At 41.7% G+C, this 17,900-nt stretch overlaps 1 protein-coding gene across 2 annotated transcripts in view; it reads right to left on the reverse strand.

The window, feature by feature from the left end:
• TBC1D8B (TBC1 domain family member 8B) overlaps positions 1 to 15,966 on the reverse strand; it is a 37,497-nt gene extending 21,531 nt beyond the window's left edge. The window contains exons 1-6 of one of the 2 annotated variants that reach the window (XM_065846176.2): positions 15,752 to 15,965; positions 7,271 to 7,381; positions 3,168 to 3,286; positions 2,316 to 2,541; positions 1,131 to 1,371; positions 303 to 510 (exon numbers count right to left, since the gene is read on the reverse strand). In XM_065846176.2, coding sequence (XP_065702248.1) covers positions 303 to 510; positions 1,131 to 1,371; positions 2,316 to 2,541; positions 3,168 to 3,286; positions 7,271 to 7,381; positions 15,752 to 15,881 — 1,035 coding nt within the window. In that variant the 5' untranslated portion in view covers positions 15,882 to 15,965. Of the gene's footprint in view, positions 1 to 302; positions 511 to 1,130; positions 1,372 to 2,315; positions 2,542 to 3,167; positions 3,287 to 7,270; positions 7,382 to 15,751 lie in introns of both variants that reach the window. The other variant, XM_071813489.1, reaches the window with a different exon arrangement.
• Positions 15,967 to 17,900: the final 1,934 nt, after the last annotated feature.

A 17,900-nucleotide genomic window follows, 5' to 3' on the forward strand; every position in this document is an offset into this window, starting at 1 on the left:
GCATAAGTTTTTTCAATTATTTAAAAAACAAACACACAAATGAAATTACAAAATTAGGATTCTGTACCCAGCTACAGACATCAGAGTAAATATAAAAAGGGCAAGAGGATACAGGGAACAAAGCTGAAACATGACAGCAGTTCTACAAACCTACAAACAGAATTCCTACATGCAGTATCCAAGGTAGGGGGAAACATATCACATAAAGTAAGCAGATTCTAATGAAAACCTGCTAAACTGGCTTTAAACTACACAAGTGCAAAACTTTGGTATAACTGGCTCGGACTTGTAGCTTGCATTACCTCTCTTAATGGAATGATTACACTGCACAGGCTGCCATCCTGGCTGGCAAAGCAAACGTAGTTTTCTGAAATGCACATTTTCCCATGGGCGTTGTAATGACTGAAAGGAACCCATAAGAAGCACTCATGAACTTCCTTCAAGGTCTCTTCTTTGGGTAGTCTGAAGAATGCGCTAAACTGCTCACTGTGGGCACGGCTCTCTAGGCCTCTTTGTTAAAAACAGAACAAAAGAATAGGGTAAAAGATACAAAAGAAAAATTAAATCAGTTTAAAATGTCTTTACAAATACAAAAGTTAAAAATACCCTGGGAAAAGACAGTAAAACATCATGTTCTCCCATAATCCATGGGCTCTGTTTGGAGGGTTCTACATTTTGCTTGAAGATGTAACAAAGCGCAAGACTACACCTACCTATATAATCCCACCTAGCAAAGTCATTAAATACTTAAACACTTCACTAAACAGGAATAGACTCAACCATATTCTCACACAGTGAAGCACTCTGCTGAATCAGGGCCCACAGGCAATGCAGAAAAACATACTAATAGCCCAACCTGCTCTGTGTCCTCACCCATCAAAATAGTCCATTTAACCCCAAAACAAGTTTGGGCTTGACAGAGGTTAATTAGCTAGAAGTGTAGCACATGCTATCAACATCTGCTGTGGGCTAATTCTTCACAAATAACTGCAGCCAGAAAGAATGTTTTGATTGTAAAGCAACATCCCTCTCTGGCACTGCTATCAAACTGAGCTCTCAATTACCCAGGAAATACAACCTAAAACGGGTTTTATTATTACTTACTATAGAACTAAATAGTAATATATTACCTCTTGGTGATCTGCAAGGGGTCATGAAGGACTAGGTCATTTTCAAATGTCTCCTTGTCAAAAAGTCTCCTAACAGCATAGTTTGCCAGCTGCTCCATGAGAAGGAACGTTTCACTAATGTGCAAAAACATGGAAAAATAGTGATCTTCCCCACGGGAGCAGACATGAATGCTCTCCGTCAGAATCACATTGGAGGTCTTCTCAAGTTTGGATATTTCATCCCAGGAGATAATAAGTTTTACTGAAAATACAAATATAATCAGACATGAGTAACTTCTTATGAACTGCTACCCTCATAATAAAAAAAAAAAAAAGTAGTAGTCAACAGCACTAATAAAATATAATTAAGCAACACAGCTTAACAATAACCCTCTTGGAAGGAGCTACAAATTCACAAGCACAAAAGCCAATCTCTTCACAATTCCTTTAAAGTAATTCCATTAGAAAAAAATTTATAGAAAGAAAAACATTCAAGAAAGACACACGATGTATGAAAATACAAGCTTACATCACCTTTTCTTCACTCTCATGTGAACGTGCAAATTGCAAACAAACACCATCATATAAGCTACCCCACTTGAAGAGTTTATATATAGGGCTTCTTAAAGTAAATTGATCATCTTCTGAAATTCAGAGGAACCATGTCCATTAGCCAGGACATTTTTTGTTACAAATGAAAATTAGCTTAGAAAGCATCCTAATGTCTTTGTGCTTTCTAGTTCTCAGATAAATACAGTTACAGCTCACACTATCAGAGGCATTTGTTTGGGCATCTCTAACTTTACATAGGACAAAAAAAACATAAGCTCAATTATCACCACTGCGTAGCGTGCCCATGTGAAAAATTAAGTCTCTGTGTGTGAAGAAATAACTGTAATCCTCACAGACTGAATTAATATGCAGCATGAACTAACAATGACGGGCAACTTTCAGTTACAGTCAACTGCAAGAGGTCTGCCTTCTCTCTAAAGATTGTATAGAGAAAGAAAACTAATGGACGTTGTGTAGTAAGTTACACAAATGTATTCCTTTCCATAAAGTATTTTATGTTTGCAGTTTTTTCTATTCTGTATTGACATCTGCTCATACAGCAAAATAGCTCCCTTAGCATGTAGGAAGAATTCTTCCAAACCTGAAAGATAAACAGTAAAGACGGGATTAGGTTTAGCATCAAGGATTACTTACTTTCTGCTCCCAGCAAAAATGAGTAAAAGCTAAGGAAGTTGGTACTAAGATACAGCCATCCTTGACAGGGCACTCTGCCCTTCCAGTAACTGCACGAGTAATAGGTAACCAACTTCTCCTGCTCTGGTAAGCCAAAACATTTTTCAAACTTCATAAGACCTTCACGAAACTTCTCGGGATCATCTTCTTTTACAAAAGAACCTTTTCCCTCTTCAGCAATCAAGCCCTAAAACAAAATAACCAGTTACTTTATATATGCGTCCGTGTGAATGTGTGCCATATAAGCACCTGCACACAAACAGCACAGCATTCTCCTAACAGGACAGTAAGTTTTAGAACAAGAATAGTCTGACGATCAAAACACAGGTCACAAATCAAATGCACTATTTCAGACTCATTCACCAAGTTTCCCACACAACTCAAGCAAGACACACATTCTCAGGTCTCCTCTTCTGAAATAGATGTTTTCCTCACTTAATCACAAGAACTCCTCAGCTAAATATTCAGCATATATTAAGTGAACCATTGCACCTTCACAAAAATACACCATATGCTTCCCAGGCATTATTAAAGTTATTATAGAATAATTTATCATCAGCGTTAGGTCGCTATCTAAAAGCACCTGGTGTATCAATTACCAGAAAGAGTTTATGTCAAACAACCTTAGTCAACTGTGAGGCAGATAAACAACAATAGAGTGTGTCCAAGTTAACAGCCACGCACTATTCAATCAGCAGTATGTAGCATTACAGTGCTGCCCTTTGATATTCTAAAGAGGATGTATTATTCGTGTACATTTAGAGGAAAAAAATACTTGGCCCTTCCCAATTATATTATGTGCCTGTTACTTACTCTTATCTTTCCCTGGACAAAGCTCGTAATATCTTCATTTGAATCAAATACTGATAAAGTCTTCATAACATTGTCTTCTAACCATTTCCAGTGTTCTGTTATTTCCTCTCTGCTGGCTCCTGATTGAAAGAGAAAGTTAATATTACTTAAAATTAGACCAGACTTCAATCACTTCATTAAAATATTAATCAAGAGCATACTTGGCAAATTCCTGATTCACAGAGTAATTGAGATACACAAGTCCAAATCACAGGTCTCAAATTTATTGTCCAACTCTTGTGTACACTAAAAATGTATTTGGTGTACATTAAAAATGTGCACTGCTGTGTTTTTATCGTACGCAGCTGTATTTCTGGCCTTCACATTCAGAAGCATGTCAGCTTTGTCAACATTGTGTGGCTCGGCGCTGAAGCCTGAACTGGACTGACAGTTCCTTCAGCTCAGCAGTACCTCCCCAACACAGACAGCACAGCATCACTAGAACACTCCCAGTCTAACAGTCCAGAAGCTGGGAAATGTGAGATCAAACTCACGAGATGAAGAAGAAAATGGAATTTGCACCTTTGATATGCGCACCTGCAAGCAGAGCTCCAAGACTTAGATCTGCTGTGCAAAGTCCCTTCTACCAAGTGCAAGGATGTAAAGCAAACATCACTGTAACCAGGAAGGCAGCAAAGATTTCTCTTTGGATCCACGAAACAAGCATTTATGCTGCTTACAACAGACACTTGCTACTTACTTGTGTACAGATCATGGTTTTATCTCATTCTCTATCAAGTCACATTTTAACTATACCTCTAACCACGCTAAAGCTCAGGCAATTGCCATTCAGGAAACAATAAAGTTCTGCTTATGCTGTAATTCCAAACAGTGCATTGTTTCCATATATCTGCAAGCAGAGAAGTAACTTAAGAAACCTGTTATCAATAATCACCAGGAATGTACAAACCATAGAGCCAAGATAAAATTCAATGTTCAAAAAATATAAATACTGTATTTTCAAACACATAAGAGAGAAGCCAGCCTTCTTACTTTCTTTATTTTACACTGCTTTTTAATCTAGGTTTCAGAGAGCTGGCGCTTACTATATGGTGAATATCACTGTAACTTTACAAAAAACAAAAACATTTCTCACATGAACTTCTCAGAAATACATTTAGATTACTGGTTTAATTTAAATAGAAATGAACAATCTTACCCTCTAGTTACTTTTATAATTAGAGAAATGTGGTAGGCCAACTTCAAAATGCTTACAGTAATTAATCTTATTCTTTTCACATACTCAATTACAAATTATGCAAGTGGTAACAGGTAATACGCAGAGATGATACCAGGGAAACAACAGTACAGGTCCATTAAGTTCAATACCGAGTCAGTTCTTTAAAGACAGGTGGCTCCCCATCAGATAGTGGGGGACAGGGAAAGAATTTACATAAGTTTGAATAAAGGGATATTAGAATATAAACTATTCGTCAGTTTCATCCTCCACAGGACTGCTCACAAACAAAATCAGTCAGGGTGATCACATAATACCTATACCCCTAAGCAAGAACACACCTTTAACAATTTCTTTTTTCTCAATTTACTTTGTAAAGACTAATTAAACAATTTTCAGTGGACACGAAAGAATTAGTTAAAGTTGTCTTGGGAGTGAATAGGAATTGTTCTAATTATGGTTAAACAGTCAGACTGCACTACACAGGGTGGATTTGCAACAACACTTTAAAAATTCCATGAAGAGTAATTAATATAGGAATTAGATTGCAAACTAATTATTTTTCTCAGACTACACATGTAGACCAATTATTTGAGTCACAGCATGAATCAGAGGCACAGATGTGACACAGTAAAGATGCAACATTTTAATACATATTTAAATGATTTAGGATCACTGTTTCAGATCCTTAATATGTAAGAGCAGAGACAAAATTTAGCCTTTTCGATTTCTTCACTTCACAGAAGGAACAATCTGCTTTCTAACATGAACATAACTACATTATGTAGCCTTTTGTTGTAAAGTATACTTACATAGCACAGATTTAAGATAAATTCAGTCCTAAAGTGAAGATTATCCTTTGTGTTTTCCCAAGGGCTGACCTGATGGCATTAGACTTCTCCAGAGTATATTTCCAACAAATTTATCAAAGTATTCTTTTGACAGCCTGACATGAATCAGTTCTCACTTCTTCAGAGGTAGTCCTAAAATTGTATTTACTGCCAATTCACAAACTGTTCAAATTCTATCAACTTTATAAGGCTGTCCTTTAAAGTGACATGTAAGGAATGACATTAAATTGTTATTGAACAGTTCTCTCAGTGACTATTGCCCTTCAGAGAAGAGCACTGGAGTGCTGTGACCAGCTCTGGAGCCTCAGCACAGGACAGACATGGACCTGTTGGAGAGGGGCCAGAGGAGCCACAGAAACGATCTGAGGCTGGAACAGCTCTGTGGGAGAACAGGCTGAGAGAGCTGGGGTGTTCAGCCTGGAGGAAGCTCCAGGTAGACCTTAGTGCAGCCTTTCACTCCTTAAAAGAGGTCAATACGAAAGATGGGAACAGACACTTCAGCAAAGCCTGTTGTGACGGGACAAGGAGTGATGATTTTAAACCAAAAGAGGGGAGATTCAGGCAAGACATGATGAAGAAATGTTTTACACTGAGGGTGGTGAGAGCCTGGCCCAGGTTGCCCAGAGAGGTGGCAGATGAACCATCCCTGGAGACATCCCAGGCCAGGCTGGATGGGGCTCTGAGCAACCTGAGCTGGTGAAGATGTCCCTGCTCATGGCAGGAGTGGCACTGGGGGAGCTGGGAAGGTCCCTTCAACACAAACTATTCTGTGATTCTAAGTCCTTGCAGAGCATGAACAGGATCAGATTAGCATTACACTATGAAATGTGTAAACTACAAGAACAAATCTGTATTTAAAAAACAGCTAAGCGTATAGAAAAGAGAGAAAGAGGCACAATTTTTCATTCAAGGTGAAGCAATGAAGATTCATAATCAAGCAATAACAGCAAAATCCAATGTAACAACTAATAGAATTACTCATGCATATGTTTGCAGAATGTTAGATTTCCTGCAAAGCTCAGCTTTTGCCACAGGCAACTAAAAGGAAGGTCTAGAATCCAGAGAAGTCCCAGTGGAGTTCCGTTTCTTTAAAGATCACTACTAATTAAAAAAAAAAATTAAAGCATGGAAAAATGGTTCTTTTTCACTGTAATTATAGATGTTTTCAGAGTTTCAAAAAAGCCCAAGAAATAGATTAATTCCACAACAATGACGTTTTTAGCATTAGACCACAAGACAATACTCATTTCAATACAAAGACAAGACCATGACTTAGAAGAAATAACAATGATGTATGGAAGGAATAAAAGAGCCTTCTCAACTTGTGGAGTGGAGTGGACGGCCAGTAGTTAAGCAGCCTGTATAAAGGAATTAAGACTTTATCTTCAGGACAAGCGGCAAAACTTTAAAAAAAAAATTAAAAAAATAAACTCATGCACACTATCAAAAAGCACACTCTAGGAAAATTCACATACTCTACTCTCAAGGTCAGCTTTCTATTCCATTTCCTACTCATTAACAACACGAGAAAGAGAAAGAACTTCTTACACTATAAGAGCAAGAGATAATGCAGAAGAATTCAGCTCCAACCACCATGAAGCACCTGGCTCATTTTAACTAGCGAAGATAAAGTAGGAAAAAAGCATCAGGATAAGCAGCTCCCGTTACTCCTACCTACATCACACTTAGTACTCCCAAGGGTCAAGTTATCCCTATCACACTGAACAGTTACAAGCTTGCAGCTTCCAAAAGAAAAGATTGTGCCTCTGTTACTCTAAGAGAACACCAAGGCTTTAGTGAAGTATCACTGCAGAGACCAGGCAACCCTAAGCTGTAATATAAAGAGTTCATAGACATTCTGAAAAACTGGAACCACACACTACTGTCCATCTCCAGTTTGCAAATGATTTTAAACCATCTAGAGGTCACAAGAATGAATAATGATGTGAGAGGATTAACCCAAAAATGGATGCCGTAGTTTGTACTCTCATTTTGCACTTTATAAACTCAGTTTGCTTCTAAACCACAGTACATACCGCATGCAATGGACCAGTAGACTTGAGAGTCTGGTGTCTGATGCAGGATGCGAAATGGGGCGACTTTCGATGTAGAATCCAACACCGCATCTAATGTTCCCACGAGAAGACCTGTTGCGATCAAGAAAATGTATACAGCAGAGTGAATGTAAGGTTCTGAAATGTACACTTGCTTCTGATTCCTTTCTTATTGAACAGGAATGTGCCCAAGTAAAGACTAATGAATGCTGAGAAAATGAGAAGCACAAATGAGTAAAGCAAAAAGTGCTTCCAGAGGAACCTCTTTGGGAGGTCACGATATTTTGGTCCAGTAAAAGCCATTATAAACATAAAATGAGGGTGAAGAAGGCTTTTGAGATAACCCCTTAGCAGCAACAGCCATGTAGTATAGTAAACTGGAGTACAACCTGAAACGTAACATAGTAGTTCCCAGCCTTCAATGAGAACAAGCAGTAATTGAACTGCCTCTCAATTAGTCATTTACTGTTGTTCTGTTTTCCAGTCACAGGAAACAGCTCTGAGGAGACTGTAACTCCGTTATGTCTGAATTTTATAAAAATCCCACTGTCTTATATGAGAATAGTGTGTCATGTGTTCTGTACATAAAGAAGTTTTGCTGCTCATACCACACTATAGCTAGAAAATGCCTGCCATTCTTCATAGTCCATCAGACGACTCCTACGTAAAGTATGGAACACTAATATTTCATGCTACTACCACATGCATAAGTATATTATATAAAATGCATTATTCCCATATAGATTATACACCAAAGACACAACGGCCATGTCACCTCCAGGCCAGAATTAGCTCCTATTAAACAGAGTTGTGATCAAAATACATTGACTTCATTAATGAGACATACTTCATCTCTCCATAACTGGGAGCAAAAAGCTTCCTGAGAAAATGAGCATGCATTTTATCTTGGCTGCCAAAATCATCCTTCCTGTACAGTAATAAAACCACTAACCCAGATATATTAAAAGTTCCTTCCAAATCTAAGAATCAGGGAATTCTAAAAGAGGAAGAAAAATCCACACAGAAAAAATACAAGCTTTTGGATCCTGATGCACAAGTAAAACTTTTTCTTCTTGTAACAACAGAAACAAAAACCCAAGTAACAATATCCTATACTTCCTTCCTGTATTTCCTATGCTTGCCATTCTTCTAGTGTGGCCACATAAATGGAAAGCTCAACTAAAGCAAAGCTGCCAAAGCAATCACACAGAGCTTGTATGCTCCTACAGAAGAACTGCAAAATAAGAGACAAGATTACCCCCAAAAATATGAGACACATAATTACCCAAAGACATGATGCAAAGTCTGTTCCACAAACCTGCTAGGATCACGGATGCAGGGTATTCCCCCCCAAAAAATGCTATTAAGGTCAAAAGCTTATATGCAAAGTTAATATATCCCTTGTAACACCTCTAAGTATACTTTCATGTTTAAGGGAAAATAATCTTTTCATTCAGGTCCTTAATATCTCATAGAAGCATTAGATTTAGATTATTTCAAACACATTCCTCAAAAGTTATTTCAGAATGTTTAGGTTGGGTTCTGGTAGTTTTTGTTCTACTTTCTTTCCATTAACCCCCTCTCAAATTCCGAAAAATAATTGTGAGAGAATGCAAGAAAGCGAAGTAAGACAAAATTGAGAAGTCTAGGCAATCATCCTCAGAACATGGTTTTCCTAAGGATACACTTCCAGCATAGAGCCTGTGTGACTACCTTACTGTGGCTCTCCAAGTTATAGAATGGTTTTTGCCTCTCTACAATAAAATGGAAGTGAATATTAAAGAAAAGCAACAACAACAAAAGACCACTACATTACATCAATCAAAAATACTATCTTGTCTTGTCTGCAATTCATAGATTGTAAATTACTGTTGGAAAGTATAATTTTTTTGTAGTTTCTAACTGAAGTCAGGCATTGAATAGATAACGACATTTATGTCTGTTGAAAGAGCTCTGGCTTACTGAATGAATCATAACACTGAGCTGAGCTCAATGATGGCTTTGTTTCACCAAATGTTTTATTATTTCATTCACAATTCTCCTAATACCATTTTCTGTTATGATACACCGTACAAGGACACTAGACCATTTGTAAGGCTGATGGTAAGGCTCAGTATGAGAGAACGATTACAACAGCACACCAGAAAGCAGCACTCCACCAAGTCCCTAACAGTTTCCAGCTACTTGGAATGAACTGCCTCAGGTCAGTATCAGCCATTTCCACAGTCCCACGAGCCAACACTGCTTTGTCCATGAACGCGACATAGACTACAGGTTTGTGTTTAAGTCAATAAATACTCAGCACATTACAAACTTATTCCACAGCTATGGCCACTGATTCCCTTTTATTGCTATTTCCCAATGGGAAATCAAGAACCGTGTTCCCCCAGGCAACTGGCACTCTGGTTGTTCCATGCACACAAGCCTACTGAAGAAAGACAAACTTACAGGCCTGCAGAGATTTAAAACTCACCTGTATTCACAAGGATATTACTTGTAAAATAAGGGAGTAGGTAGCAAAAGAATCAGTAACTGCTCAGCCCAGACACTGGCATTATCTGGATAAGGGAGGCAAGGGGAAAAAGCAGCTTGGGCCACACTTGTCAAGCCCTCACTAAAGAAAACTGGTACACGTTGCTCTCAAACAACCAATTTTAAGGGACAACCTACAGAAGGTCATCTACTCTCATCTCTGCTCAAAGCTAGAATCACAGCGTCTACTGAGGATTCCACCTAAATCATCCTCTTGCCTCACCTGGGGAATGACTTTGGCTGTAGATACGGACGGTCATGCACATTTACAAGAAGAAAAGTCTCTGCATTTAGAAAACATTTTCCATTTCATAGTTACTTGAGTAAAACTGCTGGGAAATATCAATACTTAAATAAATAGCATTAAATACCCTAGAAATAAAATAAAATAAAGGGCTAGGAATCCAGAATAGCTTTGAAGTAAAGACTTGTTCTTCTCAAAAGTCTCTAAAACACTTGGTTAACAAAATATCATGCAGAGACATGCACCAGAACACATCAGCAACTAATTTATTCTTCAGTTGTACTGATTTATGGCAACAAAGCCAATATGTTGCATGAAAATAACTGTCCAGCATTTTGCCATTTGGGACAATACCACTTTGTTATCCTATATGTATTTCAGCAAGTACATCAAGAGAGTACTAATACTCACCTTTTTTTTTTTGGTCCTATTCAACCCACAATCTCAAAGATTTTTTTTTTCCTGGAATAGCTGTCAGTTACATTTTTTTTACTGCTGACAATCATCATATACAGCAATCTGACTACTTCCTATCCTTTGGGACACTAGTGTAATGCAAACAGACTAAAGTAAGCCCCATTTTACCGATGAAGAACTGGAAGTAAAGAAAACATGGCTGTCTTTTTTAAAAGGAGCACTATTGTTCTGAAGTTAGCACAAGCCTGTTCTCTCCTCTAACACAAACAGTACCTTTGAGGTCAAAATTAGTTACATTAAATGGCATCAGACAGCCTCCTGATTTGCTAAATTAGAAGTGGGAAGGGACATAAAATATTTGTAAGGGTTCCACACAAACAGAAACATTCTATTAGCACAACATTGGTCAGCCCCATTACACAGTGGACTTCGAAAAGCAGACACTTCGATGTGCAATTGAGTTCTCTCGTTTACATCATCATAAGAATGAGCTGTTTGAAAATACTCTAAGAGCTTGCTCTGAGCAGCAACAAGTGCAGAAAATGACAATTCTGCAGTTACAGTCAGCTTCATTTTGGCAATAACCGTTCACCTCTACAGTCTGAAGAATTCGAAGGTTAATCAGAGCAGAACCAAAGGGGGAAAAATACTGGAAAACAAGTTTGTGACAGATAGCTGTGGTGGGTTGACCCTGGCTGGATGCCAGATGCCAACCAAGCTGCTCTATCACTAACCCTCCTTGTCTGGACAGGCGAAGAAAAACAACAACAAAAGGCTCATGGGGCGACATAAGGACAGGGAGAGATCACTGACCAATTATTGTCACAGGCAGAACAGACTCGACTTGGGGAAATCAATTTAATTTATTGTCAGTCAAATCAGAGTAGTATAATAAGAATTCATTAGTAATGAGTTTTCCCTAAGATACAAATACATACCATATAAACCATGAAAACCCATTATCTCCATGTATTTGATTTAAAGCACATGAATGCAAACTTGCGGATAAGACCCTTTTTTCTATTCCCTCAAATTAAATACAGAATTCTTTTTTTTTTGCCTAATTTTATTTCCCAAGTGAACCTGCTCTCAAGACTAAGAAACTTCAGCTTAATGAAGCACTGAGTATGAGCTGAGATGCAAATGTTCTTCATCAATTGAGATGTAACACAGGTCAGTTTAAGCCTTCAGTGAAAAAATATTTCATCTCCATTTACACTAACTCAAGTACATATTGTCAGTGGTTATGACTCAGGTAAGGCAACAGTAACTCATTACACTTAGGGGAGTATCCAAGCCCTTGTGTGCAATCTATCTTGCCTAGCTGTGGCCAAAAAAATATCCTTGAAAGAAGGGAAAATGAGAAGCACAACTCAGAAAAACAAGGTATTAGTCTCCTCGGTAGGTACAGCAAAAAGTATCATGAATATCACACCTCTTCCTTGTCTTTGCTTCTGTACAGCTACAAAACTGTATAACGCGAATTGGGAAGTATGTGCTCGTCATTTTCCCACCTGTCATTCCCAAATGTAAACATGCTTCTTAACAGAGCAGTGTTATTTGTCTCACAAATATTTACACTGCAAAATAACCTCTGCTACAGCTGCCAGAAAAAAAAAAATATAGCAGAGATCACTTCAGATCTTTATTAATCCAGCGAGTTTTCCTTTTGATTCCTGTCACAGTTGAGGACCCACAGCAAAGCGAGCCCCACCAAAAGCTCAGTGTGCTGAAACACCGGCAGGTATCAATGATTTCTGTCATTTATTCTACTACTGTATATTGAGTGATGTCACAGCACAGACCTGTAAGTTCTGAAAAGCAAGTGTCTTCTTTGCTGCATTCTGAGTCTAGCTACATCGCAAGTTTCCTCTCCTGTCCTGCAGTTCCTACCAAAATAAATTCCTTTAAGTTTCTACAAAGATCACCAAGTCCTTTTCTAATTGGTCGACCATAAAATTCTGTTAGAGACAAGGTCTTTGATGTTGACATCCACTACTTTTTAATACTTTAACATTATTCCTTGTGACAGAAATCAGGTAAGGAAAATTTCCCCAGGACACACATACAAGCCCAGCTCTGTTTCCTCTTCCTCCCCTTCTACAGATTCAGGATGGCAGTAACCGCTGCAGGAAATCCAGGACTCCAAGAATCAGGGGTTTCCCCTACGTTTCCAAGCACAGTACATATGACACACAGGGAAAACTAGTTCCAACCATGTATTTCATTGATAATTTTTTCTCCTCTCACAGCTGCATTTTACTTAATTTCTCAAGCAGAAAGAGGCAAATTGAAACTATGGAAGCTGAAAACAAATAACTTGTTTCCTGACATTTCAGTGAAAGACTGGTATTTTATTACACCAAATACATTTGTAAACTACTTCAGGAATACTTGTCTCCTAATTAAGCTGCTGTCTAAACTGTAACCAAAGCAACATCTCTGTGGCCAACATGCTTAATCTCACTAGATCTTTGTTACGGCACATGCATACACAACACGGGTTTTGTGCCATTGTAACTATGCTTCAGCACACGTGCCATTCCTCCTAGCCATTCTTACCTATAACACTCTAGAGAAGCTGAGCAGTTCTCTCATACCAGCTCTGCAGAAGACAAAACAACCAGTGGTCACACACTTGCACTTGCAGACACAGGGCAACATACTTTGGGACAGTCTATTGCATGCTGGATTATCAGATGTAGAACCACTCAGGTTACAGCATCTCTGTCCTTGGATGAGGTCTAAGAAAGGAAAGAGAAAAAATGCAATCTAAGCAGGCACATGCCTGCAGGAAGAGAGCCAAAGCCTAGCAAAACCAGCGTAAGATATTTCTGTGCATTTTTACCCACACTTGCCAACTCGGAACTACACTGTGTGTGGACACAAGCCGAGAGATTACAAATTGGTCCTGCTGTAACAGTGCAGAAGGGTCACACAAACACACCCACCTGCAGCCCCAGAATACCCTGCCTTCCTTCAGGTAGATGTCTCTGCTGTCATTTATCTTTTCCTCCTTGGTCTGTACCCACTCCAGCTTTGGCTGCTGCCTCAAAACTCACACCTTCCCTCCTTACAGTCTGTCTTACAAGTACGCTCCTGTATCCTCAGGAATCCTTTCCTCCTGCCTCCTCCGCCAGTCCCCATTACTGCTGTTCAAACCCCGCAGCACCGCTCATCCTCTTCCATCCCTGCCTTGCAGCACTGCTCCTCTCTTCCCCCAAGCCTCAGTCTTGCCTTGCTGCCTGCCCCTTTCTCTCCTCCCTCCCCAGCCCCTCACCTCCAGCCTTGTCTCACCAGCTGAGAAATGCTGTTCAGGAGAACAAGACTTGGCACATTTGCAATGACCACATAAGATAACGGCTGTTCATTGTTGTTTCTTTTTTTTCCTAAAGCGCTAATTTTCTTGAGTGACACATAGTAAAATAACATTAAAATCAGGCGTAGCAGATTATGCTTTATCATACCTAGGAGGCTTGAATATTTTCAAACCTGCAAACACAAATGTAACTGCATTTTTTCCTATCTTACTGTTAATCTGTCTTAATCACAATTCAGTAACAGCCTATTCTTTTTGTTTCTCTCCAGTGAAAACCGTAACTTGCACAGATGAAATCTGTACGAATTATGAGAAAAGCTACAGAAATAAAAGGTGCAATGCCACATAAAAAACCATACCACAAGAACTAGCCCATTCAAGTGTTTTCCCATGCTGTCAAATGCCACCAAGGACAGAAGACTGGTGATGGAAGCCTCATCTCCAACAAGAACAGAAGGGCACTATGAGGCCCCAGCTGTCTGTCCAGCTGTAAGCCAATGAGGATGTTTTTAAATGAACACCTGATTCTAGTTATCATTTCACTATAGCCACAGTTCATAAACGTATTTTATCAAACAGAAAGATAACCTTCATATCAACTCAGCCTCCCTGGCTTCCAAAGATACCAGGACAGAGAATGGCCAGTCTAGCCTGATGACCACAAGACTTCCAAGGTTGCAAAATATCACCCTTGGTTTTAAGCCACAGCCTAACGTTATCTATCTATCTATCTATCTATCTATCTGTAATATTGTGATATGCCTAGAACAGAATCTGGGATTTTGTGATGCTTTCTTTTTACACTTTCCTGGTTCCCTGCAAGTAGTTCAGATGCCAATGAAGAACGCCATACCTCCAGCCGGGAAGGTTATTTCTACAGCTGAAATTTACCAGCCAACAGTTTGGACATTGTGTTCTTGTCCAGTCGAATTAATAAATGTTTCAACAAGACAATTATGTTTAATATAGCTTGCTTTATGACGACACAATTAGAGAGAGCTCAGAAAACCCAGAGAGATGCAACTCTTGCCCAAGAACCATATCACACCCAGGGACAACTTTACTCTGCTTCCCTGAAGCATTTCTCCTTGACAGGGTCAATGACAGACAGCACCAGTCTATGAAGGAGTCAGTTCTAGTCTGAATAGCTACCATTATAACAGAGGTCCCAGTGGTAGCTGGGCTCCCTGCAGTGTGCAATGATACAAACAGACAAGAATTAAAAACAGAAACTTAGTTTCATACCTTGAAGTTTTCGTGAAATGAGTTTATTATACAGTGGTCAATGCCCTGTCACTTTCCTGACCCACCCCTCTTGACAAGCCCCATCAAGTCATATACTTGTTTCTAAAATAAGTGATCAGAAATGCCTGAGCAGGAGCTCACTCCAAGTAGTCTCAGATGCACGCAGGAAAAGGGACTTGAAAATGAGCACCTTGCCAAAGCAAGACATATCTGTCAGTCCTTGCAACAAGCTGCAAATATACCTCTGCCAGGCTGTCCGCCGGAGCAAGGGGCCCTTAAGCCAGTGTCAAGTGTTGGGCTGCACTGCCCTCAGCTCTGCCCCAGCCTCCCGGGCAGCCGGGCCGGCTCCCGTCCCCCTCGGGCTGCTCTGCCCCGGAGCCGCGCTGCAACGGGCACCGGGCAGGGCCCACCCCACACCAAGCGTGCCGGGAACTTCATCACACCGCCCTGTCACCCGTGGGGTGTCGTGTGAGCCAAAAGGAGAGGGCGAGGAAAGGAGGAAAGCGAGAAGCACACGGGAAACCCCAGGAACGTCAAGGGCTGCCCGGCTCGGCCAGGCCTATCCTCCGCCTTGACCCTGCGGAGAGCGGCGTCCCAGGCTGGGCAACTGGCCCGTCCTTCTCCCTCCAGCCCTTCCTCCCGCCCCTTTTCCCCCCGGCCCCGCCCCGCCGCGGGGAGCCCCTGCCCCGGCCGCCGGGGTCGGTACCTGCCAGCCCGCCTCCGTCCTCCTCGCCGTAGCCCCGCCGCCTCTGCAGCACGAAGTACTGGTTGGCGCGCTCCTGCACCCACAGCTTGAGGGCATTTTTCAGCAGCACCTCCTCAGGCTTCAGCCACATCGCGGCGGCCCCTCACTCCCCGCCGCCGCCCATCCCCGCCGCCCGGCCTCCCGCTCCCACGTACACAGCCCCGCTGCCAAGCGCCGCCGCCGGGCGGGGAGGGCGGGTGCGCGCCCCTGCCCCGAGGCATGCCGGGAGTTGTAGTCCTCGCAGCCGCCTGACTGCGCAGCGCTGCGGCCTCAGGACTACAGCTCCCGTCGGGCCTTGCGCGGCCCCGCCTGCCGGGCTGTGCGGCAGCCGCCCGCGGGGCTAGGGGGAACGGGGCGGCTCTGCTAAGAGCACCGCGGGGAGGCGGCCGCAAGTTGTTGTTCCGTCCGTGCCACGGACCCGGTAGAGGCTCTGCCTCCCGCTCCCCGCACACGGCACCTCCCCTGCGCCTGCCGGGGTGGCAGGCAGGGTTGCAGCGGGCTCGGGCTGCCCTGACGGCTCCCCAGCGTGTCCCTAAAGTCCCTTCAGACCGCGGGCTGGATGTTTGTCCGTCCTCTCTGCCATTCAGAGAAGTCCCGTTTTCAGTTTTGGCCAAATGTTATTCCATTTTCAGCCCAGAAGACAGGTAGACATCCCCACAGACTTCACTTGGTCCTGACATTTGTCCTCCTGTCAGCACTAATCTTTCCGCTGTAGCAGGAGACTCAGGTGCAGGATAAAAACAGGAAAAACCTGCCACCCAAGGACAGAAGCCATGACCCCCATCCCCACCGAGCACAACACCCCAGTGACAGCACCCGCGTGTCCCCTCCTGGGGCACAAGCCACGCTGGCAGCGCAGTGGCAGCTCCGCCAGCTGCCTGAGCTGACATATGGTCAACGCTGGCTATTTACATTTCACATTATAAAAACACAAGCTGCCTCACTGCTACTATCACCCAACACAGTTCAGCGCTAATTTGGAGTAGATGTTTTGGTTGCCTGAACAACAGCTTGACTCGTCACAGTGGTTTCATTATTTGCCAGCAAGACCTTCGGCATTTGTCCTCAATGACTAGCTCTTCAGAGCATTTGCAGGCTGATTTATTCTAGTGCAAAACAACTGGTTAAAGTCAATCTGTCCTGTTAAGGAACAAGACAGTGGCTTTCATATTCATAGGGACTTCACGTGAGTATCTGCTCTTACTACTGTCTTCTGTTGTCTCCCGATTTAAGCAGTAGTGTAACTCCCAGCTCCCCGTGAAGCCACAATCGCAGCCACCCAGCTGCTCAGTCCACCCATTACCGAGCCCCACCTCTTGCTGTTTCTGCTCCAATCTCTTTACAACATCCAAAAGAGCTCCACATCTCTCTCTGATAGCACTCTGATTCCTAAAGAGCATCATTTGATAGTGTCCAAAAACATAAACAAAATCCTTCCAGGGGTGAAAGCCCCAATGCCTCCTGTACTCCAGGTCACTGGTGCTGGGGATTTGTCACTGTTACCATCTCTCCCACCTCCATGCAAGATTTGCTCCTGGTATTTACTCCTGTCCTGACATGATCTGTCATTTAGTGCAAAAGGAGAGAGTAGGACATTCCTGTTTCTCAGAAACTTCTCTGTGGTTTGCTGTCCTGTCAGGTCCTTTCCTTAGCACTCTCTTTTCAGCATAATTAAACTTCCCAAGATTTTGAAGAATAATGCTTTACTGATTGTGTATCATACAAAAAAATTCAGCACACAGTTGCTTAAACAGCCTCTAATTTGAGCTCTTTCTAAAAAAATTTTGCACACCATGCACTAACTGTAGATTGCAAACTTGGCACTTTTGCTTCATCCCATCTTTTATCCCTTTCAACAGTCCCAAATGTTCTTCACTACCAAAAATGCTTCTGCCAGCACTGGTCTATTTGCAAGCACAGGCACGGTGAGATTTTGCTGAGCATCCACAGAAGGATGCTTGGCAATGCCGGTCCAGCTCCAGCAGCGGGAGGAACCACCTACCCGAAAGCCCCAGTGTGAAGGCAGAACTGAGTGTGCAATCACCTTTAACTCACTAGAAGGCTTCAGAACTGGGTGAATTGCACTGGTATGAGACTTCTTGTTTTTCTT

Source organism: Patagioenas fasciata, chromosome 11, assembly GCF_037038585.1.
Source record: "Patagioenas fasciata isolate bPatFas1 chromosome 11, bPatFas1.hap1, whole genome shotgun sequence".
Classification (NCBI taxonomy): Eukaryota; Metazoa; Chordata; class Aves; order Columbiformes; family Columbidae; genus Patagioenas; species Patagioenas fasciata.